Below are 23360 nucleotides of genomic sequence, written 5' to 3'. Positions count from 1 at the left end.
GGCCCGCCCCCGTGCCCGTCGTCAGCCGAGCGCGTCCCGGGCGACATTCGCCCCGCAGGGTCCGACCCGGCGGCTTCCGCAGCTGCCGGGACGTTGGCGGGAGGTGTCGCCGGGATGCGCCGGGGACCGAGCATCTTCGCCTTCCGAACGCGGCGGGGCTTTTTGTTTGCTTGTTTTCTTTTTAGTTTTTTATTTTTAAAGGTGTGGGGTACCATTCAGGACTAGGTATACACGTGGTCATCGTACAGGTAAAGTTTGGGCCTCCCTTTGGTCCCCACTGCGCCTGGTTTGAGATCAGGGACCCTTACTGATGTCACGTGCCCCCCCCCCCCCCCCCCCTGTCGGGACACGGCGGGCTTTTTTGTTTGTTTTCTCAGCAGCCGAGATCTTGGAGAGATCCGCGAAGACGCCTCAAGTAGCCTTTGGGAATGACAGTGTCATTTCGCCGCTGCCGATTTTGTCCTTGATTTTGTTCCCTGGCACTTTTGTCTGATGCGTCGCATCTTTTTTTTTCCCCTTCTAGTTCTCATCCCCTTCTTCGCTCTTCCATCTGCCAACAGGTTCTTCAGTCTTAATCTCTTTCTTTGTGAAAGTTGCCAACAAGTCAGTCGTCAGAGTGTCCCCTCCCCCTCCCCACTTCTTTTTTACTGTACTGATGTTTGCTAGATGTTGTTCGTGATTCAGATGGACCCTGGATGAAAATCAGCCCCGCCCCTGTCAGCTCTGCGAGATGGGACGAGCCGGGCGCGGGGGCTCAAGCTTGTCATCCCAGCACTTTGGGAGGCCGAGGCGAGAGGATTGCCTGAGCCCAGGGATTCGAGACCAGCCCGGGCAACTGGGCGAGACAATAAATCAAAAACCTAGCCGGGCGTGGCAGGGCACGTCTGACCTGTAGGTCCGGCTACTTGGAAGGCTGAGGCGGAAGGATCGTCTGAGCCCAGCGGGTCGACACTGGCGTGGCCGTGAGCATGCCACTGCACTCCAGCCTGGGCGACAGAATGAGACTCCGACTCAAAAACAAAAAACTAAACTAAAAACTAACAGATGTTAGCTGCTGTTGTCTTACAAGTTTCCTCCCTTTCTAGGCCTTCATTTCTTTTTGTTTCAGATAGAGGTAATACCTAACTGGTGAGGATTATTTGAAGTGATTGTGAAGAACACATAGTTGATCTGACCCATAGTAAGCACTCAGTAGCAGCTAGTTACAGTGGTCTTCTCTTCTGGGGGTATACATTCCAAGATACCTGAAACCATGGATAGCACCAAACCCTATATATACTGTACATGCATACATACCTGTGATAAAGCTTATAAATTAGGCACAGTAAGAAATTAATAACCTAATAAAATAGAACAGCTGTAACAATATGCTTTAATAAAAGTTATGTGAATATGGTATTTACCTCTCTCTCTCTCAGAATATTGTACTGTACTCACCTATTTTCCCACTAGATCGACCTCAGATACCTGAAAGCAGAAAGCAAAAACTTGGGATAAGAGTGACTGTATCATCTTATTATTCCATACCACCTTGAACTTCTGTCCATTCTGCAAAAAGCCTTTTGTCAAGTATTTACAATTCTTGTAGCCGTTTTTATCTCTTCTTTGGTTTGTTAGAGGTTCTCTTAAGGTATATAAACATAGCGGAAGACCTACTTTTATTTTCTATTGGATTAGAATGTTGATCCTCTTTTCGCACAGGTTTCTCTGGTCGTTTCTTTTTTCCTTGTGTGGTTGCCATTTCACCTGTGTGCACAACTAGATTCTGTCTTTCACTTTAAGGAATATGTGAATTTTGTATGTTATGTTTGGAGGATGGTAAAACTTTTATGTTTACTTCTAGAAAAAATGTAGAAGACTTCACTGGACCTAGAGAAAGAAGTGATCTGGGATTCATTACATTTGATATAACTGCTGATATCCTTTAAGAAAAGACCGCATTGCTTTTCTGTAGTTTTATAATGAGAAGCATGTTAGTGATTTGGGGGATGTGAGAATGGCTATCTCACTGAGTCAGCCTGGCCTTGGGAATTCCTGTGCTATGTTTTTATCAGTAAAATAGTGTTAATACCTCCTCATTCGCACTTCGAGAAAATTTCCCCCCTCCCTGCCCCCACAAAAAATTTTATAATTCGTAAGTGAACATACTTAAATTCTTCACGGAAACATTATTGGAAGCTCCATGAGAGGATTTGAATCTGTGCTTTGGAAGGAAAAAAAAGTTAAGACCATTGTTATAGTTTAAAGACCATATTAAAATGGTTATTGAAACACCATATTAGCGTTTGCCATTATAGTTCTTTTTATAAATAAGGTCTTGCATACAAGTCAGTCTTAACAAGAGTTAACTTTAGTGGGGATGATTTAAATATTTTCTCTTTATCTTGAATTTCCATCTTTTGACAACCCTGATCATTCTGACCAGGTTAATCTTCCTTAGGGTCTTAGGTTAATATCTTGGCAATGTTCTCTCATTTCTAGCCTGATCTCACCTGCCTTTTTAAGACCCCCATTTAAAAACGGTGATAGAGATTTAATCAGACTGAACTTGTTTAAAGCAACTGTATAAACAGCTGAAGCAGATTGTATACTTGAGTTTACCTGATGTGCCTCTCTACTACCATGGAGTTACTTTTAGCTTAATTTTTTACAAACTAATTAATTAAAGAATTAGTTCTGTATGCACCTTTTTGGGAAATAGAGTGCACCATCAGAAGAATTTTATGCTAAACTTTATACATTTAAGTCTTCATTTAAAGAAAATCAACTCGAAGGAGTTTAGATCTAGTGTTGAAGTAGTAATTTTAGTGAAGTTAAAGTATAATTCTAGCGAATTATAATAATGTTCTGGTATCTCAGCTGCTGTATATATTACCAACCTCATTATTTGTAGTTTTTTTCCAGATTTTCTTAATGCGCCTACTAATTCTATTTAAAATTGTACCTGTTCTTGTGAAGAGCTAAACAAGTGATTCTTAGTGATTCCACATACTTAAAAGTGGAATGTAACAAGTGTGTCACTACCAGTACGTAAGCTCATATACTAAAATGACTTAACAATTTATATATAATACTTAAGAATCCACATATTAGCTCATTTCTTAGTAGTAGCACTGTTCATTCTGGTGATGTCCCCGCCCCCTTTGGGAAGCTTAATGGAGCTAAGTTGGTGTCATTTGCATCTTACCAAATTTTGATCTGTACTTGTATGTGACCAAAAGCAACATGTAGAATTTATTAAACTTAGTTAATTATTTGAGCCTCGTTCACATTTGCATATTGTTAAATTTAAGTAGGGTGATTGGTTATACTTTAGAGTTCTAGTGGAATTGTATGTGCTTGAAATATTAAGTCCTCTTTCTTTTAGAATTAGGTGATGTTACAGAAAACTGATTTTTGAATTTATTTTCTTACTAACTAAAGTCTCTTGGCTAGTAATGCTTGGATGAACCAGGAAGGATGCTAGTTATCTCAAACTGATTTTTTTTTTGACTTTGGAATGGGCTGGATTTTGCAATGTATTTGTTTTTGGTATATTTTTATTAAATTAATGGTTCAGTATGTTTTTAAGCCACCTCTCCTGTTTTTCTATTTTGGTATTACTGTTGTTATGAATAATAACCTAAGAATAATTAAGGTCTGTTTAAAAGTATGCTGCTTTATGATTTATATATTCCTTAAATTTATTTACATCTAGAGAATATATTTGATTGGAATGTTAAACAGTTGTTTCTTTACTTATCAGCAGAGTATTCAACAAAAAATAATGTAAGTATATATATATTTAGAAATAATTGAACAGTTGTTTAAAGCCTTATTCTTTATGACAGAATATACATTTTATATATTCAAAATACCTGATCAGAGTTATCTCGTAAAAAATCATGACTTGTGGAGAGGCGACTCTGTTGAGAAAGTTTTATTGGTAGTCTCTCTGGTTTTTTTCTGCCTGTTCTGTTGCTTTTTGTATTGGGGTCTCTATGGGGTGCATGCATAGTAATCCATAGCTATGTACGGCAAACAGATAAGAGCTTCTATTAATATATTTCTCAATTTTAAAATAAAAGAGAAGTTAAGCTTTACTAATACATGCTATGTGAATTGACATTAATAATCATGTTCAGCCCTGAAGTCAGATGGTCACATGCAATCTTCTTGAGGAAGAGGAAGAATTCTGTAGGTCAAGAAGTTGACATTGCTACCTAATACTTATTCATTTACTCACTTTTCAGCATTTTATAAAATACTGCAGTATATGCAATATACAAGTGGATTAAATAATTAAATAGTTCTAAATAATCCTCACAAAATGGAAAAATAACTTAAGATTTCTGCAAAGAAATCAGAGATTGAAGATTATGCTAATGGTTCGAGAATATGTAAACACTAGGAAAATGGCAGAGCCAAAACTTCTTCTGAGCTGCTGAGTCGTATGAAAGGATTAAAAAACGCAAAGACAGCCTAAGTAGATCTAAGAAGTTGGCTGAGGAAATCAGCATTGGTCAAGAGTATAGTTGAAATGAACGTTTATATTCATGAATCCTGATGGTGTTAATTAATAATAGTGCCTGTGTCTTATATACATAATTTATAAGGTTGCGTATTTTGGGGATTTGTGCTCAAAAATTCATGGAAACCACCGCCAAGGGTCAGGTCATAAAGGCTGTTGGTGAGCTGTGAGTTGCCTGGGACATGGGAAGGTGGTACTGTATTCAGCTGGGTTCTCTTTAAGTTATTGTCTCCATGGCTACAGTTAAAAAGCTGCATGGCAACATATTTGAAACCTCTGATTAAAATTCTCATGTACATATGTAACCAAAAACTATAAAGATTATTGAAACATTTTTAATCTTCTGAGATTATTTTAAAATTCATCTTGGTACCAAGTTTTTTTTTGTTTTTTGTTTTTTTTTTAAATGTATATTTTAAATATATGGTGTGAGCTGCTTTGGTAGTCTTATTAAGCCATACAACTACAATTAATATCTCTGCCTATTGAGAATAATTTTCCTTTGTTTTGGAGTTGTATGAGATTCATTAATCTCAGTACTTTAGTCTTTTTAATCACAAATTATAGTTTATAATAAGTTTTATAATTAAAAGCTATTAACCTATTAGATTAAACCTATTAGTTTATGGTTGAAAGCTTTTAGTCTGGTTCTGTTTACAGGCAGGGTAGGGGTTGAAATATTTACATAGAGTATTGCTCAAAAAGGAATCTTGGGTTCTATGTTAGCATTGATACTGAAGGTATACAGTGATGGATTTAAGATACAGAAGTGAAATCTGTAGAATTAAAATGTGCTGATACATTGTTTTATCTTAGCCTTCCTGATTGTCATTAACGTAGCCTGGGGTAATTTGTAGCTACAGATGTGTCTACATTCTGTATTTCATTTTCAAGGGACGACACAGTCAGTTTTGTCTATTTAATGGTTTGTTTAGTCAACCGGAAATTTTAGCAGTTCAATTGATTATACATTTATTTTGAACATATATTTTATGCCAGATATTTTGTTAGGCAACTAGGAATATTGAGATCAATAAGCTTAGATCCTAGTCCTTCAGAATCAACAAAATGTTAAAAGAAACTAACAGAAAAGGCTGTTCTTGAAGATAAGAGTAACAACTTTAAATACATATACAAACCCTAACAAATTGAAATAAATGCCACCTTCTTTATGATGGATATATCTAAATTATTGCATTGGTGAAAAAGTTATTTTTCTTCAGCATAACTTGGAATCTGTTATCCCATTTTAATGTTTCTGTTTAATGTTAGAAACAGGCTTAAAGGTGTAGGTTTGAATCCTCTTTTAGCAATAACTGCTCCACATTTCTTTTTAGTTAATGTTGTCACCACACACTGAGTAATTGACCTCACAAGCTAGTGGGTGATAGCTTAGTAAGAACAAACTCCTTGGGATTTAGTAGCAGTCACAAATGTGTTTTCTTTCCATTTCATGCACCTAATTTTCTAAATGGAACTTGTTTGTAATATGTTGAAATGTGTTGAAGTCGTGGCTTAAAAGAATTGCTTCCCCTCTAGAATTTTGCCATGATAAACAGTGATATAACTCAAAGGGAAAAGGGATCATTAAAAGGCTTCATTCTTCAGTGATTCCATGATAACACAAAATCTTGGCGATATACAAATTTTCACGGCATAAGTAAGTAGCAGTGACCTGTATTAACTGTGATGGAGCAGTGATTAGCTCTCTCTGTCTTCCCGGTACCATCCAGGATCCATGCTGAGCTGCAGCTTCTCAGAAATTGTATAAGAAAAAGGGAATTTAAAGACTTCTGTTCCTTCAAGGGCCTCACTTTTTGGAGTATATTTAGATCTAAAGCCTTGGTAGTGAGCTGTGAGGGCCCTAAACAATACAGTTGAATTAACCAAGGGAATTAATTTCTTCAGGAGATTGTCATTCTCTCCAAGAAAAGCATGCCCCCTTATATCTATCTTGCCGTCATTTTTTAATGCTTTAAGATTTTAACAAGTTCCTCAATGTTGGATTAATTAACATGTCAAATTTCTCTTACTAATACTTTTAATTTGAAGTGATGATGCTACTTCTAATGGGCTGTCTAATTTTAATTTTGATATAGGCTCTGAACCAAGTTGTCCTATGGGACAAGATTGTTCTGAGGGGTGATAACCCGAAGCTGCTGCTGAAAGATATGAAAACAAAATATTTTTTCTTTGATGATGGAAATGGTCTCAAGTGAGCAATTCTTTGTCATTTGTTACATTGAATAAGATGTGAAAGGGAGAGAAAAATGTCATGTAGTTTTATTTTTTAAATATATATTTATATATTAGAGGCCAAAAGGAGGAAAATTGGGTGAGAAGTATTTATGCAAATCTGAAGCGGAAGATTGGGTAAAAACACAAATTGGGATCTAAGATAAACACTCAGTTCTCCTGCAGCACATGAAATGTAGTGGTCAAATTAAGAAAGGCTGGCAGCCTCTGCTCTGAGTGTGTAAGGGCTGTGGGCTGGCCCAGATGTGGTAGGGCTATGAGTGTCAAAATGCTCCTTTCTGAACTTGAGTTAGGGAAACCTTAGTGAGGACACAGTGTATTGGGTCTAGGAGCTGATAATAGCTAAGAGAACTAGTAGTGATTTTTCAAGTTAGGTTCTCTAACCCTCAGTTTATGCTTGTACAAAATGAAGGAATCAGAATGATTGGTTTGTTTTTAGGTTTTATGCTTTATGTGTAAACATGGGAAAGGATTTTAGAACTACTTTGACCATACCAAACCTCTATTTGCAGATGAGAATTACAGACCATGAGAGATTTGGGTTAGTTCATGGTTTGCCCATCTAAGTGATGCCAATTAGGTTTCAAATCATTGTCTTCGGATCCCTAGCTCAAGTCTCTTTTTAAATTCTCCGTGTTTTACTCATTTAAGCTTTTTAGCTAATAGTTCTGTTAACTGCACCTGTGCGTGAGTTTCGATTGGTAGTATAGGACACCTGCAAATGTAATGCTGGTATTTCCAGCATTGTGCTTGGATTTCAAGTGACAGGGAAAGATAGTTCTTTTTGCAGGTTAGACTTTCTATTATGGATAGATGGTTACAAATAAAATATTTAATGTCTCAGTACTTGAATTTAAAAAGTTTTTTTGAACTACAAGAGTTTTTGCTGACTTCTGTTTATTATTATTTCTTTTCATAGGGGAAACAGGAATGTCACTTTGACCCTGTCTTGGAACGTTGTACCAAATGCTGGAATTCTACCTCTTGTGACAGGATCAGGACACGTATCTGTCCCATTTCCAGATACATATGAAATAACGAAGAGTTATTAAATTATTCTGAATTTGAAACAACATATTTTTATACTTAATGAATTGTATCTCATTTATCTCTTCTCTTGCATCTTCATTTATTTTTGGTTGTTACCTTTTTTTGGTATAAAAACTAACATCTAAAGGCATATTTGAAGGGAAAGGTTACTGGGCTACTTAAACTTAACTTTAAAAACAAAAACAAGGCTGCCATAGTGGAGTATTATAAGAATAAGAACTACACAAAAAGGACTTGTAAAAAAAATGTTGACATATTCTCTGTATTTCCATTATTCTTATGGAATATAAAGCAAGCATGAAGGGTAGTTATAACTTTCAGGTGCCTGTAGAGTCATAAGAACTCTATTTTATGCCTTGCATTCATGCAAGTTCACATTGGATGTGATTTAAAAGTAGACTTTCTCTTTTATCTCTTTTAGGGTATGTTTGATTATTGAAAAAAATTAATGTGGTCATTTATTAGAAGCCTGGTTTACAAAAATGCCAAAAGTGATGGAATTCTATTCCATTTGTCCTAGGAATGCCCATAATGCTTGTTTTTCTTACAGGTGACTAGCAACTTTCTCCAATTAAAGACTAAATACCTCTTTATATGCTGTAAATCATTCTGACTCATCTTAAAGTCTCTTAATTCAACCAAATGTGTGTCTTTCAGTGCTTTCTCTAAAAACATTTTTTTATATCTTTATATTTTTTTTAGCATTGCCATTGAAAGTTGAAAATGTTTGCATGGTTTACCCTCTGAGTTGAGTTTGTTCTAGTGAGCATGCCTAGTGCCACTAAGTGAATTATTTACTACTTTTTGTAGGTCCACATTTTGATAATTATTGGGGTAATAATAATATTTGTGGCGTGCTTTTCCATTTACAAAGCACTCTCGTATTTAATTGTATGCCATCCTCAATAATCTAATGAGGTAAGTAGTACAAGTGTTAGCTCTTTGCAGATGAAGAAACCGAAACCCAGAAGTTTACTGAATTTCTTCAAGATTAAATAACTAGCAAGAAGTAGAGTTAAGACTTGAACTCAGATATTCTGATTCTGCAAGCTTTTCCTTTCTCTTGCACCTCATATTGCAGATTAGTCAGTTTTCACTTATGACTGCCATGATATTTTTGCTACCCTGTATACCCTTGCTATCACTCCTAGAAGAGGTTTCTGATTCTGTGTGGAAGTGACTATTTTCAAGTTGCCAACTTTATATATTCTCTGCATTCATTCACTCATTTCACTTTTATTATAAAAACATAAGAAAATCTAAATATATGTAAAAATAATTTAGAGACAATACATAATGCATAATTGAACATAACCACATATTTAACATTACTTTTTCTTCTGCAATGGACAAGTAAACATTCTCAAAGGTAGCAACTGCAAGTCAATTACCCTTAAAGGCAAGACCAAACACTGTAGTAATGCTATCAGCAGTAACCAAAAAGGGCTAATATTTTTTAATAGCTTAAATTAATAACTATTGTTTATTATATTTACTTCATATGAAAGCTGTCACTAATTACATTAACAGCTATTTTATGTAGTTGTACCATTCATGTAAAAGTATTTGAGTATTAGTTTTTCAAACCAGCAGAAAAGTCAGAGGTGTCGTTCATGGATATTAGAGTAGGGTTGGCTCCCATCTGTATTTCATTAAACTTTTCAGGGTCTTGGTTTCTTTATCTGTAAAATGACAAAGTTGGAGTAGTTAACTTAAAATAGTGGTCCTCTGGTACCACACAAGTCTATAAAATTTGTTTTATCTGTTCAGCAAAGAGATTGACTGGAAAATCATGTTAGTCATGTGAAGACAGTAAAATGCTTGAAAGACTAACAATTCATATTGATCTGACCTCATTTCTGTTAGATTTTACACTCAGAAAATTTAACTTCATTTGATTTGTACAAATACTAGACATGAAAAGTTAAAATCTGCGGATGTCAAAGGTTGAAAATTGGGTTCATTCTCATGAAGGAAGGCACCACAATAAATGCATCTGCAGTCTTACCAGCCCTGGTACCAGTTTACCAGTTGGTTATGCCTCTACGATGAGTGGATGCGTTTGTCTTGGTAGAGATGTTGCCATTTACTTGAGTTACAGTTTACTTGACAAGCCCACTTTGTTTGGAGTTTGGTGAGGAAGAGAGGTAGAAAGGCCCAACTAGCACAATGTAGGTGAATTTTTAATTTTTACTTACAGGTAAACTGCTCAGGATGAGAATACTCCAACACGGGAATTAGGAACCACTGTCTCAGGAACTCATTTTTGGGTGTGCAGTTTTATTCACTATAATTCTACATTTAAAATATTTTAAAATATTGACTTGTGTTCATTTTGATAACCATAGTATCCAGTGTTTTAAAGAAATCTCACGAGTCCCTACAAAGACATAGTCTTCAGACTAAAAACTAAGTATGATTAGAAATGTCTGAACCCGCAAATAATTCTGAGCAAAGAGTAATTATAAGACACTTAATTATGGTTAGAAATGAATTAATTTCAAAATGTGTTTATATACCCTTTTTTTGACAGTTTAACCTAGACAAACATCTCTGTCAGTGTATTTTATTCCCCTAGTTAATTACATTTGGTTTCTAGATGCTGGAAGGAAAATACTTTTTAAAACTTAAGAAATTGCTAATGGTGTAATAGAAAAGTGGGTTAGTTTGAATTTCCTTTATATTATTTTACAGTTCTTTGGTGGGTCTGGTCAACCAGTAAATAGCTGGGCTCTAAGGTGATAATGAGCGTTTTTACCGAAGCTTTGGATCTGGGTTGTAGGTCAGTGGAGGTGTTATTTTATAATACTTTGTATTGATGTGAAATGAATTTATGAGGAAAAAACCATAAGCTGTGAACTTTGGTAGTATATGTATATCCATTTCAAAGCTTATCTTGCTTTTAGCAGAGAGCCTGTGTACGTTACATGTGACTGCCAGTGATTTCAAGAGATCTGTTTCAAAAAGTTGTTGCATGTTTTTTATGCAATTTGGGAAACTGTTTACTTCATAAATACACATTCATAAATAATTCATAAAAAATACTGAGTATATGAGGATTTTCTTAATTGCAATAAATATTCAGCATTTTTTCTAAGGAAAATGAATTTTGTTTACAAGTAAAAGTATGCATTTTAAACGACTTTCAGTTTTATGCTTTTTATGTGAAGCTGCTGAACTAAAAGTAAATGGAAGAAGCCAAGTCTAGTAAACTAAAGGTTCTTTTTTTCCCTTTTTTTGTTGGGGAAGTGTGGGGAGGTTACTTACACGGAAAGCATCATCTCCAGAGACTATGCTGTGTGCTAGACTGTAAGCTCTCTGAGGGCAGTCGGTCAGGTTTATCTTTGTCTCCCCAGCGCCTAGCATAGTGCCTTGCACATAACAGGCACCAATAAATACTGGTGATGAGTGAAGTCATTGTGTTTCTAGTGTGACCAAGCCACGTTTGTAGTAACACTCTCCTCTGCACATGTGCTTTTTCATTCTTGAGCTCCTGGTGCCTTTTCCTCTCAAGCTCAGTGGCCAGTCCAGATAAGGTAAAGCTGCTCTTGCTTCAGGTGCTGTGGCCGGTGCTGTTCCAGACGTTTGATCAGAAAGCCAAGTGACTAGACGATAGGAGATTAGTATGTAAATGGTTTTACTTTAACCCTTTGCACTTGGAGACACCTCGCAGGTCACCTCCCAGCAGCTGGACACACAAAACAGTGAAAAGTCGCTTAAATAGTATAGCACTGGAACCAATGATCTTATTGTAATGATTTTGGCCTATAATGGAGTTCTGGACATTGAGGGACTTATGTCAAAAAAATCAATTTTTATATCGTATTTTACTAACATGTAATAACATCAAACAGTCATCAACATGCATTGCGGGCTCATTGATTCATGTTGTATAATAGTAATTTGATGTCTTCCAACTGGTGTTTTTCTGTTTGAACAGACTGCAGTCTGGTTTTCTTCCTCCCACATCAATAATATGTAATTTATTATCCAGCCTGTGCACCACTGTGAAAGCACTTCATACATTCTGTGAAACACCAGCTGATTTTTTTAATGTGTATTCTCAGTATATATTCCATCTCTTTATTTGCTTTTTCATGCAATTTGAATGGAAAACTTAAAGGAAACATGCATTTTTGAAAAATGTGCACTGGCATAAGTTTGTCCTATATAATCACCAGCAACCTCTTTATGTCCCCTCAGAGGGGACATTCAAGTGCAAAGGATTAAAATAGCACGAGAAAACCCAAACATAGACCTGACTTAAATCTCAGGATGTATATTTTAAGTGTAGCTCAGGAAAAAATGCATTGACTTACAGAGTTGACTCCCATCTGAAGCCTCCACCAGCTTGGGCACACCGCTGGCTTAAAGGCCACCAGCTTAGGCACACCACTGGCTTAAAGGCCACCACACACTGGTTCATCAGACTGAACTTACTGAGTTGGAGAAATTCTACTCTTCCTCTGTCTTTATCAGAAGAAGTGGGAGTTTCTAAAAATATTTATTTACTAGTAAACTAAAACAGCCAAAACAATGGAAATACTCCCTCAAAACAATAGAAAACAGTTCACAGGGTACATTTTTGTCACCTAGCTTTATCAGGGATGATATAGGAGGTCAGCTAGATTTTGCTTTTTGTTTTCTCCCAACCTGAGGAACCCTCTGCCAGAGCCCTGTCTTTTGTCCTTAGACGTTCTCACACCTTTATCCTTTTTTCTCCCTCCAGGTGAAGTGCCCAGCAATAATTCTGGATTCAGTAGGCTTGCCTGGTTAATGAATTAGTCACAGCAGAAAAAAACCACATCTCTTCAGGGGTATATTTCCAGATCCAAATAAACCTCAGTCTCCAAGGAACTGGGAAGCATTCCCTTGCGTGTAGTTGACACACATTCCACCCGTGTAAGTGAGTTGGAAACAGGTATCTGGGGGCTGAACAGTAGAGCGGGACACTGAATTGTGTGTATTTGAGGTAAAAAGAGCCTCTGCACCTCTTCTGAAGGCTTTCCCCTCCCTGCCCCTCACCCTCACTCTCGCTTGTGAGGCGTGGGATGGCTGCCGTCCTCTTGGTAAAGGAGTGAGTACAAAGCCGGGAAGAAGTCTAATGGGTGTGAGTAGGGAGATGGAGGGTTCTGGGATGCACCAAAGCTCTAAAACAGTCACAAACTTAGAGGAAAGGGGACCCTCTTGGCCAAAAGTCTTCTCAGAGTTGTGTGGGCATCTCCCAGATTTATTGGGGAAGGTTGGGGCTCGTCCCACTGTGGCAGCTTTGAGAATCCCCATATGCTGATAACACTGCTTATGCAGAGACAGCCAAGGACACTTGTGGTCTAATTGGGAAGCATACTTTTTATTAGAAGTTTGCAAATGCTGTTTTATAAGAGACTGCTACCTGGTTGTTGCTCTCAGCTCAACCTTTGAGAGCCTATTAGATACTCTTAGGTAAAACAGCACAATGTGCTCTTAATAGGTAACACCACAATCTCAGTAGCTTAAGAAAGCAGAAGTTTATGCCTCACTCTTAAAGGAGTCCACGAGGGTATCCAGGCAGCCTTCCACATAGCATGAAGGACCCAGGTACCTTTCAGCGCACGACCACCCCAGGGTTGATGAGCCTTCACTTCCAGATTGCTGACTGCGTTTGGAGGAAAACAACGGAGAAGGCACACCTGCTTAATTAGCTTGGGCCAAAGTAACACACGCCAACTCACATTTCAGGGGTGAGGACAGATTGCACATCCCTGTGTAGATACAAGGGGCATCTGAGTAATGGGCAGTGAACCGCTCAGAGAAAGCCATGTGATGGGTGGGAAGCATGACTCCTGCACAGCTAGTCATTCCATTGCTTTCTGCTCATGCTCGCCAGCTGACACTGAACAGTCCCTTGCTATAATCCAGCAGGGAATGCCAGTTATTTGTCGTCATCATTTTATATATATATATATTTTTTTCTTTTCTGTGTCTTGTCTGTGTGAAGGATTTTCTGAAGGTGAGATATTAGATTTTAAGGGGTTTAAAGCATTTATCGGGCACGAGAATTACCTGATAGATCTAATCTCCATGGAGAAATTTTTGTTGTTGTTTTAATGATGTGCTGGTCTATGTCTTCTTCCCCTCCTCCATCGCTTTGCTGCTGTGTGTGTCTCTTAATGCAATTCAAGTACGCAAAAGGTCTTCCTTGGTGAATGCTGCTCAAAGTGTTTGTCCAACGTTCATCCAAAATTGTCTGTGGACTTGGAAGAGGCAACTGGTAGTAAATTCTGTTACGTGCAGGCAAGATTAAACATTTGCGGGCCCATCCCACAGCTTCAATATAAGAGCATAAACAAAATTGGTCTCATGGAAATCATGCCACTCACACACACACATACACACACACACCTCAAAACTGCTGAGATCCCCACAGCTTCAATATAAGAGCATAAACAAAATTGGTCTCACGAAAATCACGCCACACACAAACACACACACACACACACACACACCTCAGTTGCTGTTGACTTCCTTGCTTAGCCTCAAACCTGCCAAGCAGGTTTTTACCACAGGATCTTTGCACTGCTGTAAAAGGGAAGGTTGGGAAGGACCTCAGGCCTGGACACATGATCAGCCTGGTCAGAAGAGAACCCATGGGAGCAGAGCTGATTTCCGCCAGCAAGCTATCCCCACACACAGTTTCGTGAATCCTAGTCGAGGCCCCATCTATACCTAAGATGGGACATCTCCAAGTCTTGGGGAATTCATATTACCATCTTTTAATACATTTTCCCAAACTTTCCCATGATCATTTCTCCAAATGTGAGTTCTCTTTGCTTACATTTGGGTTTGCAAACTAGTTTTTGCCAGGCTGGTGACTATCCAGTGGTCTCATTTTGCTAATAATTGACATTTCCCTGATTACTAAAATGTTGAACTTCTGTTAGTGTTAATTGCTTATGTGGATTTCTTTCACAAAGTGTTCAAGTTTTGTTCATTTTCTATTTGTCTTATTGGTTTGTATGATTTATATCTTTATTCTCAGTTTGAGTCCTCTGGCTTACTCTTTCACTCTTTCCATGGTGCCCTTTGATAAATCAAGGTTCTTAATACAAATGTATCAGATTTTTCCTTTTATGGCTTAATGTGCTTTTAACTATTCTTCTCGCTTATGGGTATTATATAATAGAAAGGCTATCAGCTTTGAGGCCAAAAATATCCGGCTTTCGATTCTGGTACTGCCACTATTTTTTTTTTTTTAATATTTTTATTTTACTTTATTGTCAGGGTCTCACTGTCGCCTAGGCTGGAGTGCAGTGACACAATCGTGACTCACCACAGCCTCAACCTGGGCTTAGGTGATCTTCCCACCTCAGCCTCCTGAGTAACTGGGACTGCAGATACCTGCCACCATGCCAAGCGAATTTTTTTATTTTTTATTTTTTTTGTAGAGACAAGGTCTCACTATGTTGTCCAGGCTGGTCTTGAACTCCTTGGGCTCAAGCGATCCTCTCACCTCAGCCTCCCAAAGTGTTGAGATTACAGGCACAAGCCACTGCACCCGGTCTACGTACTGCCACTTTCTAGCTATGAGAACTTGGGTCAGTTATACTCAGTTTCACCATAGAGACTAACTTGCCCACGCATTATGTTTGATATTGAGTTGTGTGTGCTTGGCATTATTATGGGTGCTTCGCATATATTAAACTCACTCAGCATCTCACAACAAGCCTATGAGGTAGCACTGTTACCATTCCCACTTTAAAGAAGAGAAAGCTGAGAGAAAGAGAGGTGAGCGACTTGCCCCAGTGCCTGAACTCTCTCCAAACAGGCTGTGCTGCTTCCTCAGAAACATGAGAAGGATCATACCTTTCAGAGTTGCTGTGAGAAATACATCTGTGTGGGAAAGGGCCTCCTGCATTCTTGGCACTTGGCAGGTTTTTGTTATTTGTGTAAAACGTAAGGTGTGCAGAAGAGTCAAGGAAGCAGAACACACACCTGAAAGTCTCTTGGCAAAGGCATTGTTTTTTGTTTTTGTTTTCTTTCACGGGTAATTGTACAGCAATGTGTATAGTTGCTTCACCTGATACAAAACAATGAGTCCTTGCTCCACGGTCTTTAAGTTAATACAGGAACCAGATGTTCTCTTAACAACATACTTAGGTTTTTTTTGGTAAGAATGGAAATAAAAAAATCTGTTTCTTAGCTCATGTGGATTTAATGTATTTGTTTAATTTATTTGAGTCAGAGCCTCACTCTGTCTCCCAGGCTGCAGTGCAGTGACACGCTCACTTTCACTACAGCCCGGACCTGACCTGAGCTCAGGCAATCCTTCCACTTCAGCCTTCCAAGTAGCTGGAACTACAGGCGAGCACCATCATGACCGCTAATTTTTTTTATTTATCGTAAAACAAGATCTCGCCAAATTGCCTAGGTTGATCTTGAACCCCTGGACTCAGGCAACTCTCTCTCCTCAGTCTTCCAAAGTGGTGAGACTAGAGGCATAAGCCACCATGCCTGGCCTGTATTAATTTATTAACGATTTTGGAAAATGTGGGAAAGCGTACCGTCTTTCAAACTGTCTGGCAGAAGAAGAACCAGGGGAAAACAAATAATAAAGCATTGAACAGAAGTTGGCATGAAAGACAAAAATGCACCAGATGAAGAAAAAGATGGTTTTATACCAATGGTTGCAGTGGGGACAAAGTTCATTTCCACAGAAGAATGTCTCAGAGAAAGGGTAGATGGCTAGGGGTTCTACAGAGGCAAGGAGACCCGGAAACCAGGGGGAAGAGGTGGGAATATGTCAGGAGTCCTTTGAAGCTAGCTGTTTCTCAGAAACTGTGTTGTTGTTGTTGTTGTTAACCATTGCTTTTTCCTGGAACACAGGGCTCAGAAGATGTTCAACTTTGACACTGGTGTTAGGAGAACTGAGAAGACTGCAGAGTCCTCTAGTGCAGGGGAGTCCAACCTTTTGTCTTCCCTGGGCTGCATCGAATGAGAAATTGTCTTGGGCCACATATGTTATATAATATAATTAGTGTATATACATAATAAGCCTTCTTTTAAAAATATTTTTTGTTACAAAGTTTAGAAAAATGGGAGCACTATATAACTCGTGGGATATTTGACCTTGTTTTTGTAAAACTAATCTATCAATGTCTGGTTCTATGGAAACGGTCGCAATTCTTACGGGTTCTCAAGGGGCTCATCAGAAATGTCTGCTCAGGCAGGTGTGGAGTCTGACACCTGTAATCCCAGCATTTTGGGAAGTGGAGGTGAGAGGATTGCCTGAGTCCAGGGGTTTGAGACCCGCCCAGGCAACTTAGTGAGCTCTCATTTCTACAATAAATTTAAAAAAAGAATAAGCCAGGCATGGTGGCACTTGCCTGTGGCTCCAGCTACTTGGATGACTGAGGTGAAACAATAGCATGAGCCCAGCAGATCAAGGCTGTGGTGGTGGGGAGCATGCCACTGCACTCCAGCCTGGGTGACAGAATGAGTCTCTGACTCAAAAAAAGAAGGAGACAGAAAGTAAAGAGAGAGAAGGAAAGAAGGAAGGGAGGGAGGAAAAGAAAGGGTTCAAATTTTGTTCTTCCTGTGTTTTGTAATGGAAAACAACTGCCCAGAAATGCATGCACTGCCAAAAAATGATGTCAGGAATAAGGCGTGACTGTGAACTTCAAAAATGGAACGACGCATGGGGTTATGAAGAAAATAAGCACACAAAAAACGCATGATGTTAAAAGACTTTGTGGGGCCACACAGCTATCCTGGGCTGCATGCAGCCTGTGGATCATGGTTTGGACACGACTTCTATAGTGTAACAGCAAGGCCATGGGTCTGTATCCAGGAGTTACAGTTGTCCAGGTAATACGCCAAACCTAAGTACCCCAAATACATGAGGAACCTGAAGTCCCTGATGATTTAAAGCTTCTAACTCAAAACTTATATTTTGCTGACCACCAGCTCTTTCCACTTGATTATAAACCAAGTTCCATTAAACAAGTTTTATCTCTGCATCTTTCTTTTCCCTTCCAAGTTCTAAATATCTATTATCATCTAAAATCAGTGCATTACATTATTCTCTCAGTGGTTACTTATCTGCTTAACAATCCTGGATAACCTTTCCAATAGTGAAATCTTTCTGGAAGATGGTTAACGGGTTCTAAGATTTTTCCTTTGTCACTACCCATTCCTACCAATTAGAAACACATTTCGGGAAATAATTTAACAATAATTTCAGTTTTTAAAAGGGTAGTGGGTGGGAAAGGAGATGAAATATATGGTGTAAAAGCCTTTATTGATCTTTTAAAAAATTATTATAGGCACACTGAAAGTTTCAAAAATAGCACAAAGGTCCCATGTCTTTCACCTCATTCTCCCTCATAGTCACGTCTTACATAACTGTAGTTCAGTATCACAACCCGAAAGTTGACCTCAGTACCATCCATAGACTTTTTTCTGGTTTCTTCAGTTTCACATGACTCATCTGTGTGTGTTGCTCAGTATCTTTACTGGGCCAGACACTGTGCTCAGACTCTGGGATGGGGTATGGTGATAACAGTATCAAAACTCTTTACACTTTCTCAGAGGTTTTGTTTTGCAGTCAGGTGGGGTGGGAATGGGAGGTTCTCAGCCCTGCCTTTAAGATTTCCCCAGTTGTCTCAGAGAGTCAAGAATTCAAGGATGACAATTGCAGTGATTATTAATTAAAGAATAAGCCTATTAAGATGGGCTGGAAGCTGGGCTCGGTGGCTCAGCCTGTAATCCCAGCAATTTGGGAGGTGGAGGCGAGTGGATGGCCTGAGCCCACGGGTTCGAGACCCGCTCAGGCAATTTAGTGAAACCTCCTCTCTACAATATACCAAAAACTAGCCGGGTGTGGTAGCACGTGCCTGTAGTTCTGTCTACTTGGAAGGCTGAGGCAGAAGAATCGCCAGAGCCCAGCGGGTCGAGGCTGCAGTGGCCGGGAGCGTGCCACTGCACTCTAGCCTGGGTGACAGAGTGAGACTCCAACTCAAAAAAAAAAAAAAAAGATGGGCTGGAGGCAGGGGGTAACATGCCACTTGTCACACTGACTCACCTAGCCAAAAGTCTTCTGGATTCATTTGGCTGGGAGGTTTAAATTCCTAGGTGACTGAGAACCCTCGAAACACTGTGGAACTTCCCTTGCCTAGAAAACTTGCCTCCTGTGTTTATGCTTAGGGTAGATGGTTGTGGTGGAATGCTGTTGCCCATTGTGTGACCTGCATGCTTGTAGTTACTCAAACCCCAAAAGAAAACTTAAAAGCTGCCCTCAGCGTTGCTGCTGCAACCAATGACCTACCGGATGATCTTATTCATTTCCTTCTATAAAATGTTTTTGGATTCTTCTAAGTGCTGACTCTTGGGGATGTCAGCAAAGTTCTTATAACATGAGACAGGTAAATGGCATCACCTGGTTAGGATTGTTAAATGAGGACAGAGGGACTAATCCCTCCAAACCTCAATCCGTCTGCGTTGGCCAGTTCCCTTCCAGCAAAGACCCATTCTGTACGAGGTAAATGATCTCTAGGGGAATCTGCAAAAGATACAGGATCTGTCAGTATCAGTGCTTTGATGACACACTCATACTACACACATAAAATTGCAATTAAAGTTTCACAAAATAATGCTTGGACTATAGGGGTATGCTCCTTTATATATATATTTTTTATTTTGAAGATGTGGGGTACAATTCAGATCTAGGTATACAAAGGGTCATCGTGCAGGTAAAGTGTGGGCCTCCCTTTGCTCCCCATGTCACCTGGTTTGAGATCAGGTACCCTTATTGATGTTATGTGCGCCCCACCCCCGGCAGTGTCCCACTACTGCCAATTCCTTTCTTATAGTATTATGGTAAATGCTCAGTCTCTGTTTATGAGTGAGAACATGAGGTACTCAGATCTTTGTTTCTGTGATAGATCACTGAGTATGCGAGACTCTAAATCCATCCAAGTTGCTGCAATTTTGTTTTTTTTTTATAGCTGCATAATATTCCATCACGTATATGTACCACATATTTTTTTACTCAGTCCAACATGGTTGGTTCCATGTTTTTGCTATTGTGAATAGTGCCTCAATAAACATGCGTGTGCAGGTATCTTCTTTGCAGAATGATTTAAATTCTTCTGGGTATATTCCAGAGGGGGGGTTGCTAGATTGTATGAAAGGTCAATTTCTAATAGACAACCAATTCCTGATCAAAACTTTATAACTTGTTTCAACGTTAGAGGTCATTACCTAGTACGTCAATTTCAAGATCCTTGTTTTTTATTGCTGTTGTTTTGTTTTTAAAGTTCCAACAGTAATGAGAATCAAGACATTAGTCTAACGAAAATTCAGGATGACAGTCACAATGTACAATGTACTTTCAGCCCATTACAGGGTAGGTGATTTGCAAGCAACATGATCCGTTATAACATTCTCTGGATTAATTCATTTTTCAACTCATATCTCTTGTGCTCCTGTTCGCTTAACGCTGTTCCAGTTGCTGGAGACAGAGCAGTGGACAAAGCAGAGGAAAAAAATCTGTTTTCAGGAACTTACAGTCCCGTGGAGAGAATCTCTAACAAACACATGAGAAAGTAAAGTATGAGGCGGACAAAGAAAACAAAAACAATAACAAAAAATTATTTTTCTGGAGGGCAGACCCCTTGTAATGCAGGCTTTCCTCAGTAGGTAAGTGAGCTAGGGAACCATCGACATCAGGGTACCAGCTAGTGTTGCTGGGACAGGCTGCATTCAGCTTCAGAGAAATCTTGTTGGAGACTCAGTGTGTTTGCTCATTTCATGATGGGTGATTTATCAGCACCCCTGCCCACAATGTGCTGAGTGTTCAGTATTTTTTGGCCCCAAAAGGCATGATCCCCATGCCCCACCCTGTCTATCCACCAGGCACTTTTTTTTGTTTTCCTTGATGGGAAAAAATCCTCAAAGGGAAACATTTCGCCGATGTGGAAGAGGTGAAACAAAGAATGGCAGAAAATCGGTGCGTTCAAAAATTGTTTTAAGCGGTGGAGAAAGCATCTTGCAAGGTGTGTGTCTTGCGTCAATCAAAGAATACTCTGAAGGTGACTGAGGCTTAAACATGGAAGAATAAACACACAATTTGTTACAAATAAATTCCGTGATTTGGAGGGGCCACCCTTTTATATTTCATGTCATGTTCTAAGATTCTATGGAGAAAAATCATGATATTTCCTGTCACATTCTCAGTTCTATGGAGAGAAATCACCGGGGAAAGCAAATGAGGCATAAGGGGTGCTCGTTTCAGTAAGAAGGTTAAGGAAGACTTCTTTCACAAAGTGACATTTTGAGGAGGTGAGAGAGAGGGAGCAATGTGGGGACCAGGTGGAAGAGGAACCTCAGTCAAGGGAGCAGCAAGCCGGGCTCGGTGGCTCAGCCTGTCACCCCACGCCTTGGGAGGCTGAGGTGAGTGGATGGCCTGAGCCCCCGGGTTCGAGACCCGCCTGGGCAGAGAGACCTCATCTCTGCAATAAATCAAAAAATCAGCCGGGCGTGGTAGCACCTGCCTGTAATTCCGGCTACTCGGAAGGCTGAGGCGGAAGGATAGCTGGAGCCCAGGGGGTCGAGGCTGCGGAGGCCGGGAGCGGCCACTGCACTCCAGTCTGGGTGACAGAGTGAGACTCCAACTCAAAAAAAAAAAAAGGGAGCAGCAAAAGCCAGAGCATAAGAATTCTTAGAGTATTCAAGGGATAGGACAAAGGTGTGGTACAGATTCTCCAAGGGAAACATTTTGCCGATGTGGGAAAACAGGCTCGCACATTTAGGTCAAGCTCAGACTGTAAGGGATCCTGAACACAGGTCTCACTGACTCCAAAGTCAGTGCCTTCCCATTACAAGGTGCCCGAGAGGGGACAGGGGAAGATGGCGGCTGAGCCAGTCAGACTATGTGAGTCCGCATATGAGTGAGTGAGTGTATGGAAAATTCTGTGTATGTGCTGGTGAGCGAGTGGGTATGTGACTGACTGAGAGAGGGCTTGGGAGCTAGCAGCCAGGGCTCTCCTGGTGCAGCGGCTGGTGCCACAGCAGCTGGGCTTGAACCCTAGCAATTCCCAGGACGCAGAAGCTGAAGGCCATTTTCTTTTTCTTTTTTAATCAACAAACCCTCCCAGGGAAGAAAATACTGGGAGAGACTGTCTAAGTCGGGCTTGTGAGTGGGTGGCCAGGCCCCTGGTGCAACAGCTGGTGCTGCAGCTTCTGTACATTGTCCCCTGGCTCTTCCCAGGTCACAGAAGCAAGCACCATTGTTTTTTTAGAAAGGGACAGAAGCTTTCCTTTAAAAAAGCGCATGGAGAAACTATTGCCCCAGGTGCTCCCTCACCATTGAAGTAGGAGAGAGACTGCTCCCCGCTTTGCCTCCCCACTTCAGCACCTGGCAGGGTGCTGGAAGGGACTGCGGACGGAGTCCAGAGGCAAGTTCCCATGGAAGAGGACAAGAGAGGCACCCCACCACCATCTTGAAGGCAGGGCAGGAAAGTGCTCCGACTGGCTTATCATGGACCAAGAGATCCGATCTCTGTGACTGGCGGGTCAACTACTCAAGGCTTGATCGTGGCCCAGAGGAAATATCCCAAGAGCACAAACTTCAGAGGGACCTGACAAGTGCAGAGTTCCAGGCGCTCCACCCACTACCCTGATCCAGCTGGGGGACAAAGGGTGTGGCCAGAAAAGGATGTGGAAGAACTCCAAAGAGATCAGTAGTGAGTCTAGGGCTGACACCAACCGCCTCCTCCCCAGCATTCCTCTGAATGTCAGACCCACACAGCTGGGCCACAACTGAGAGGGACAAACCCAGGCAGAGCCTGGACATCAGTGGCAATAGGAGAGCTCCATTCCAGGACAGGCCTGGCTGGGGCAGCCTCATGAGAGTACATACCTGGGGGAGATAATCCTGTACATCCCCACCAGAGATCTCTCTGATCATACTGAAGTGGAAGGGGAGGCCTGCAGCCCACTCACCTCCACTGCCCCTCCCCCTTGCCTGCTGCGTTCCCTGAGGAGAGAGTGAAAGAGGTGGCTCTGCAGGAGAGACCTGGTTAGAGGAACAATTACAGAGCCTGCCATAAGAGGACTTTTTAAAAAATGTTTCAGCCGGGCTCGGTGGCTCAGCCTGTAATCCTGTGCCTTTGGGAGGCTGAGGTGAGTGGATTGCCTGAGCCCGCGGGTTCAAGGCCCGCCTTGGCAGCGAGACCTCATCTCTACAATAAATCAAAACAAATCAGCCGGGCGTGGTAGCACACGCCTGTAATTCCGGCTACTCGGAAGGCTGAGGCGGAAGGATCGCTGGAGCCCAGCAGGTCGAGGCTGCAGCGTTCGTTAGCTCTTGCTGCACTCCACATCTTCACTGTAAATGAATGACTATGTCACTGTATTTAATTAAGGCTGAATTTATGGATATACTACTCCGACAAATCTGCATTCTTTTGTAAAGAAAGCTTATCAGGATGACTGCCTATCACTCAGCTCAGTTCACTGAATCTGACACAAAATAACCAGAGTTCCTCAAGCATGGTGTGCTCCATTT

The 23360-nt window shown here is 40.3% G+C and overlaps 1 protein-coding gene across 1 annotated transcript; it reads left to right on the top strand.

Moving 5' to 3' along the window:
• Positions 1–1811: 1811 nt before the first annotated feature.
• On the top strand, positions 1812–11226 carry SPCS3 (signal peptidase complex subunit 3). The gene is made up of 4 exons (XM_021710216.1): positions 1812–1917; positions 3692–3768; positions 6610–6725; positions 7686–11226. Exons 1-4 carry the CDS (start codon positions 1830–1832, stop codon positions 7816–7818), a joined length of 414 nt encoding a protein of 137 aa, XP_021565891.1. The 5' UTR covers positions 1812–1829; the 3' UTR covers positions 7819–11226.
• The last annotated feature ends 12134 nt before the right edge of the window (positions 11227–23360 follow it).

This window comes from Carlito syrichta, unplaced genomic scaffold (assembly GCF_000164805.1).
Source record: "Carlito syrichta isolate Samal-C Ts95f unplaced genomic scaffold, Tarsius_syrichta-2.0.1 Scaffold288314, whole genome shotgun sequence".
NCBI classification, from domain to species: domain Eukaryota; kingdom Metazoa; phylum Chordata; class Mammalia; order Primates; family Tarsiidae; genus Carlito; species Carlito syrichta.
Note: the sequence above shows the minus strand (reverse complement) of the source record. Positions and strands in the feature narration are given on the sequence as shown.

Coding starts and splice junctions, on each gene's coding strand:
- SPCS3 (XM_021710216.1), top strand. CDS start 1,830: ATGTTTACTTCTAGAAAAAATGTAGAAGACTTCACTGGACCTAGAGAA. Junction 1,918..3,691: donor TACATTTGATATAACTGCTG/ATATCCTTTAAG, acceptor AAATTTATTTAC/ATCTAGAGAATATATTTGAT. Junction 6,726..7,685: donor GATGATGGAAATGGTCTCAA/GTGAGCAATTCT, acceptor TTCTTTTCATAG/GGGAAACAGGAATGTCACTT.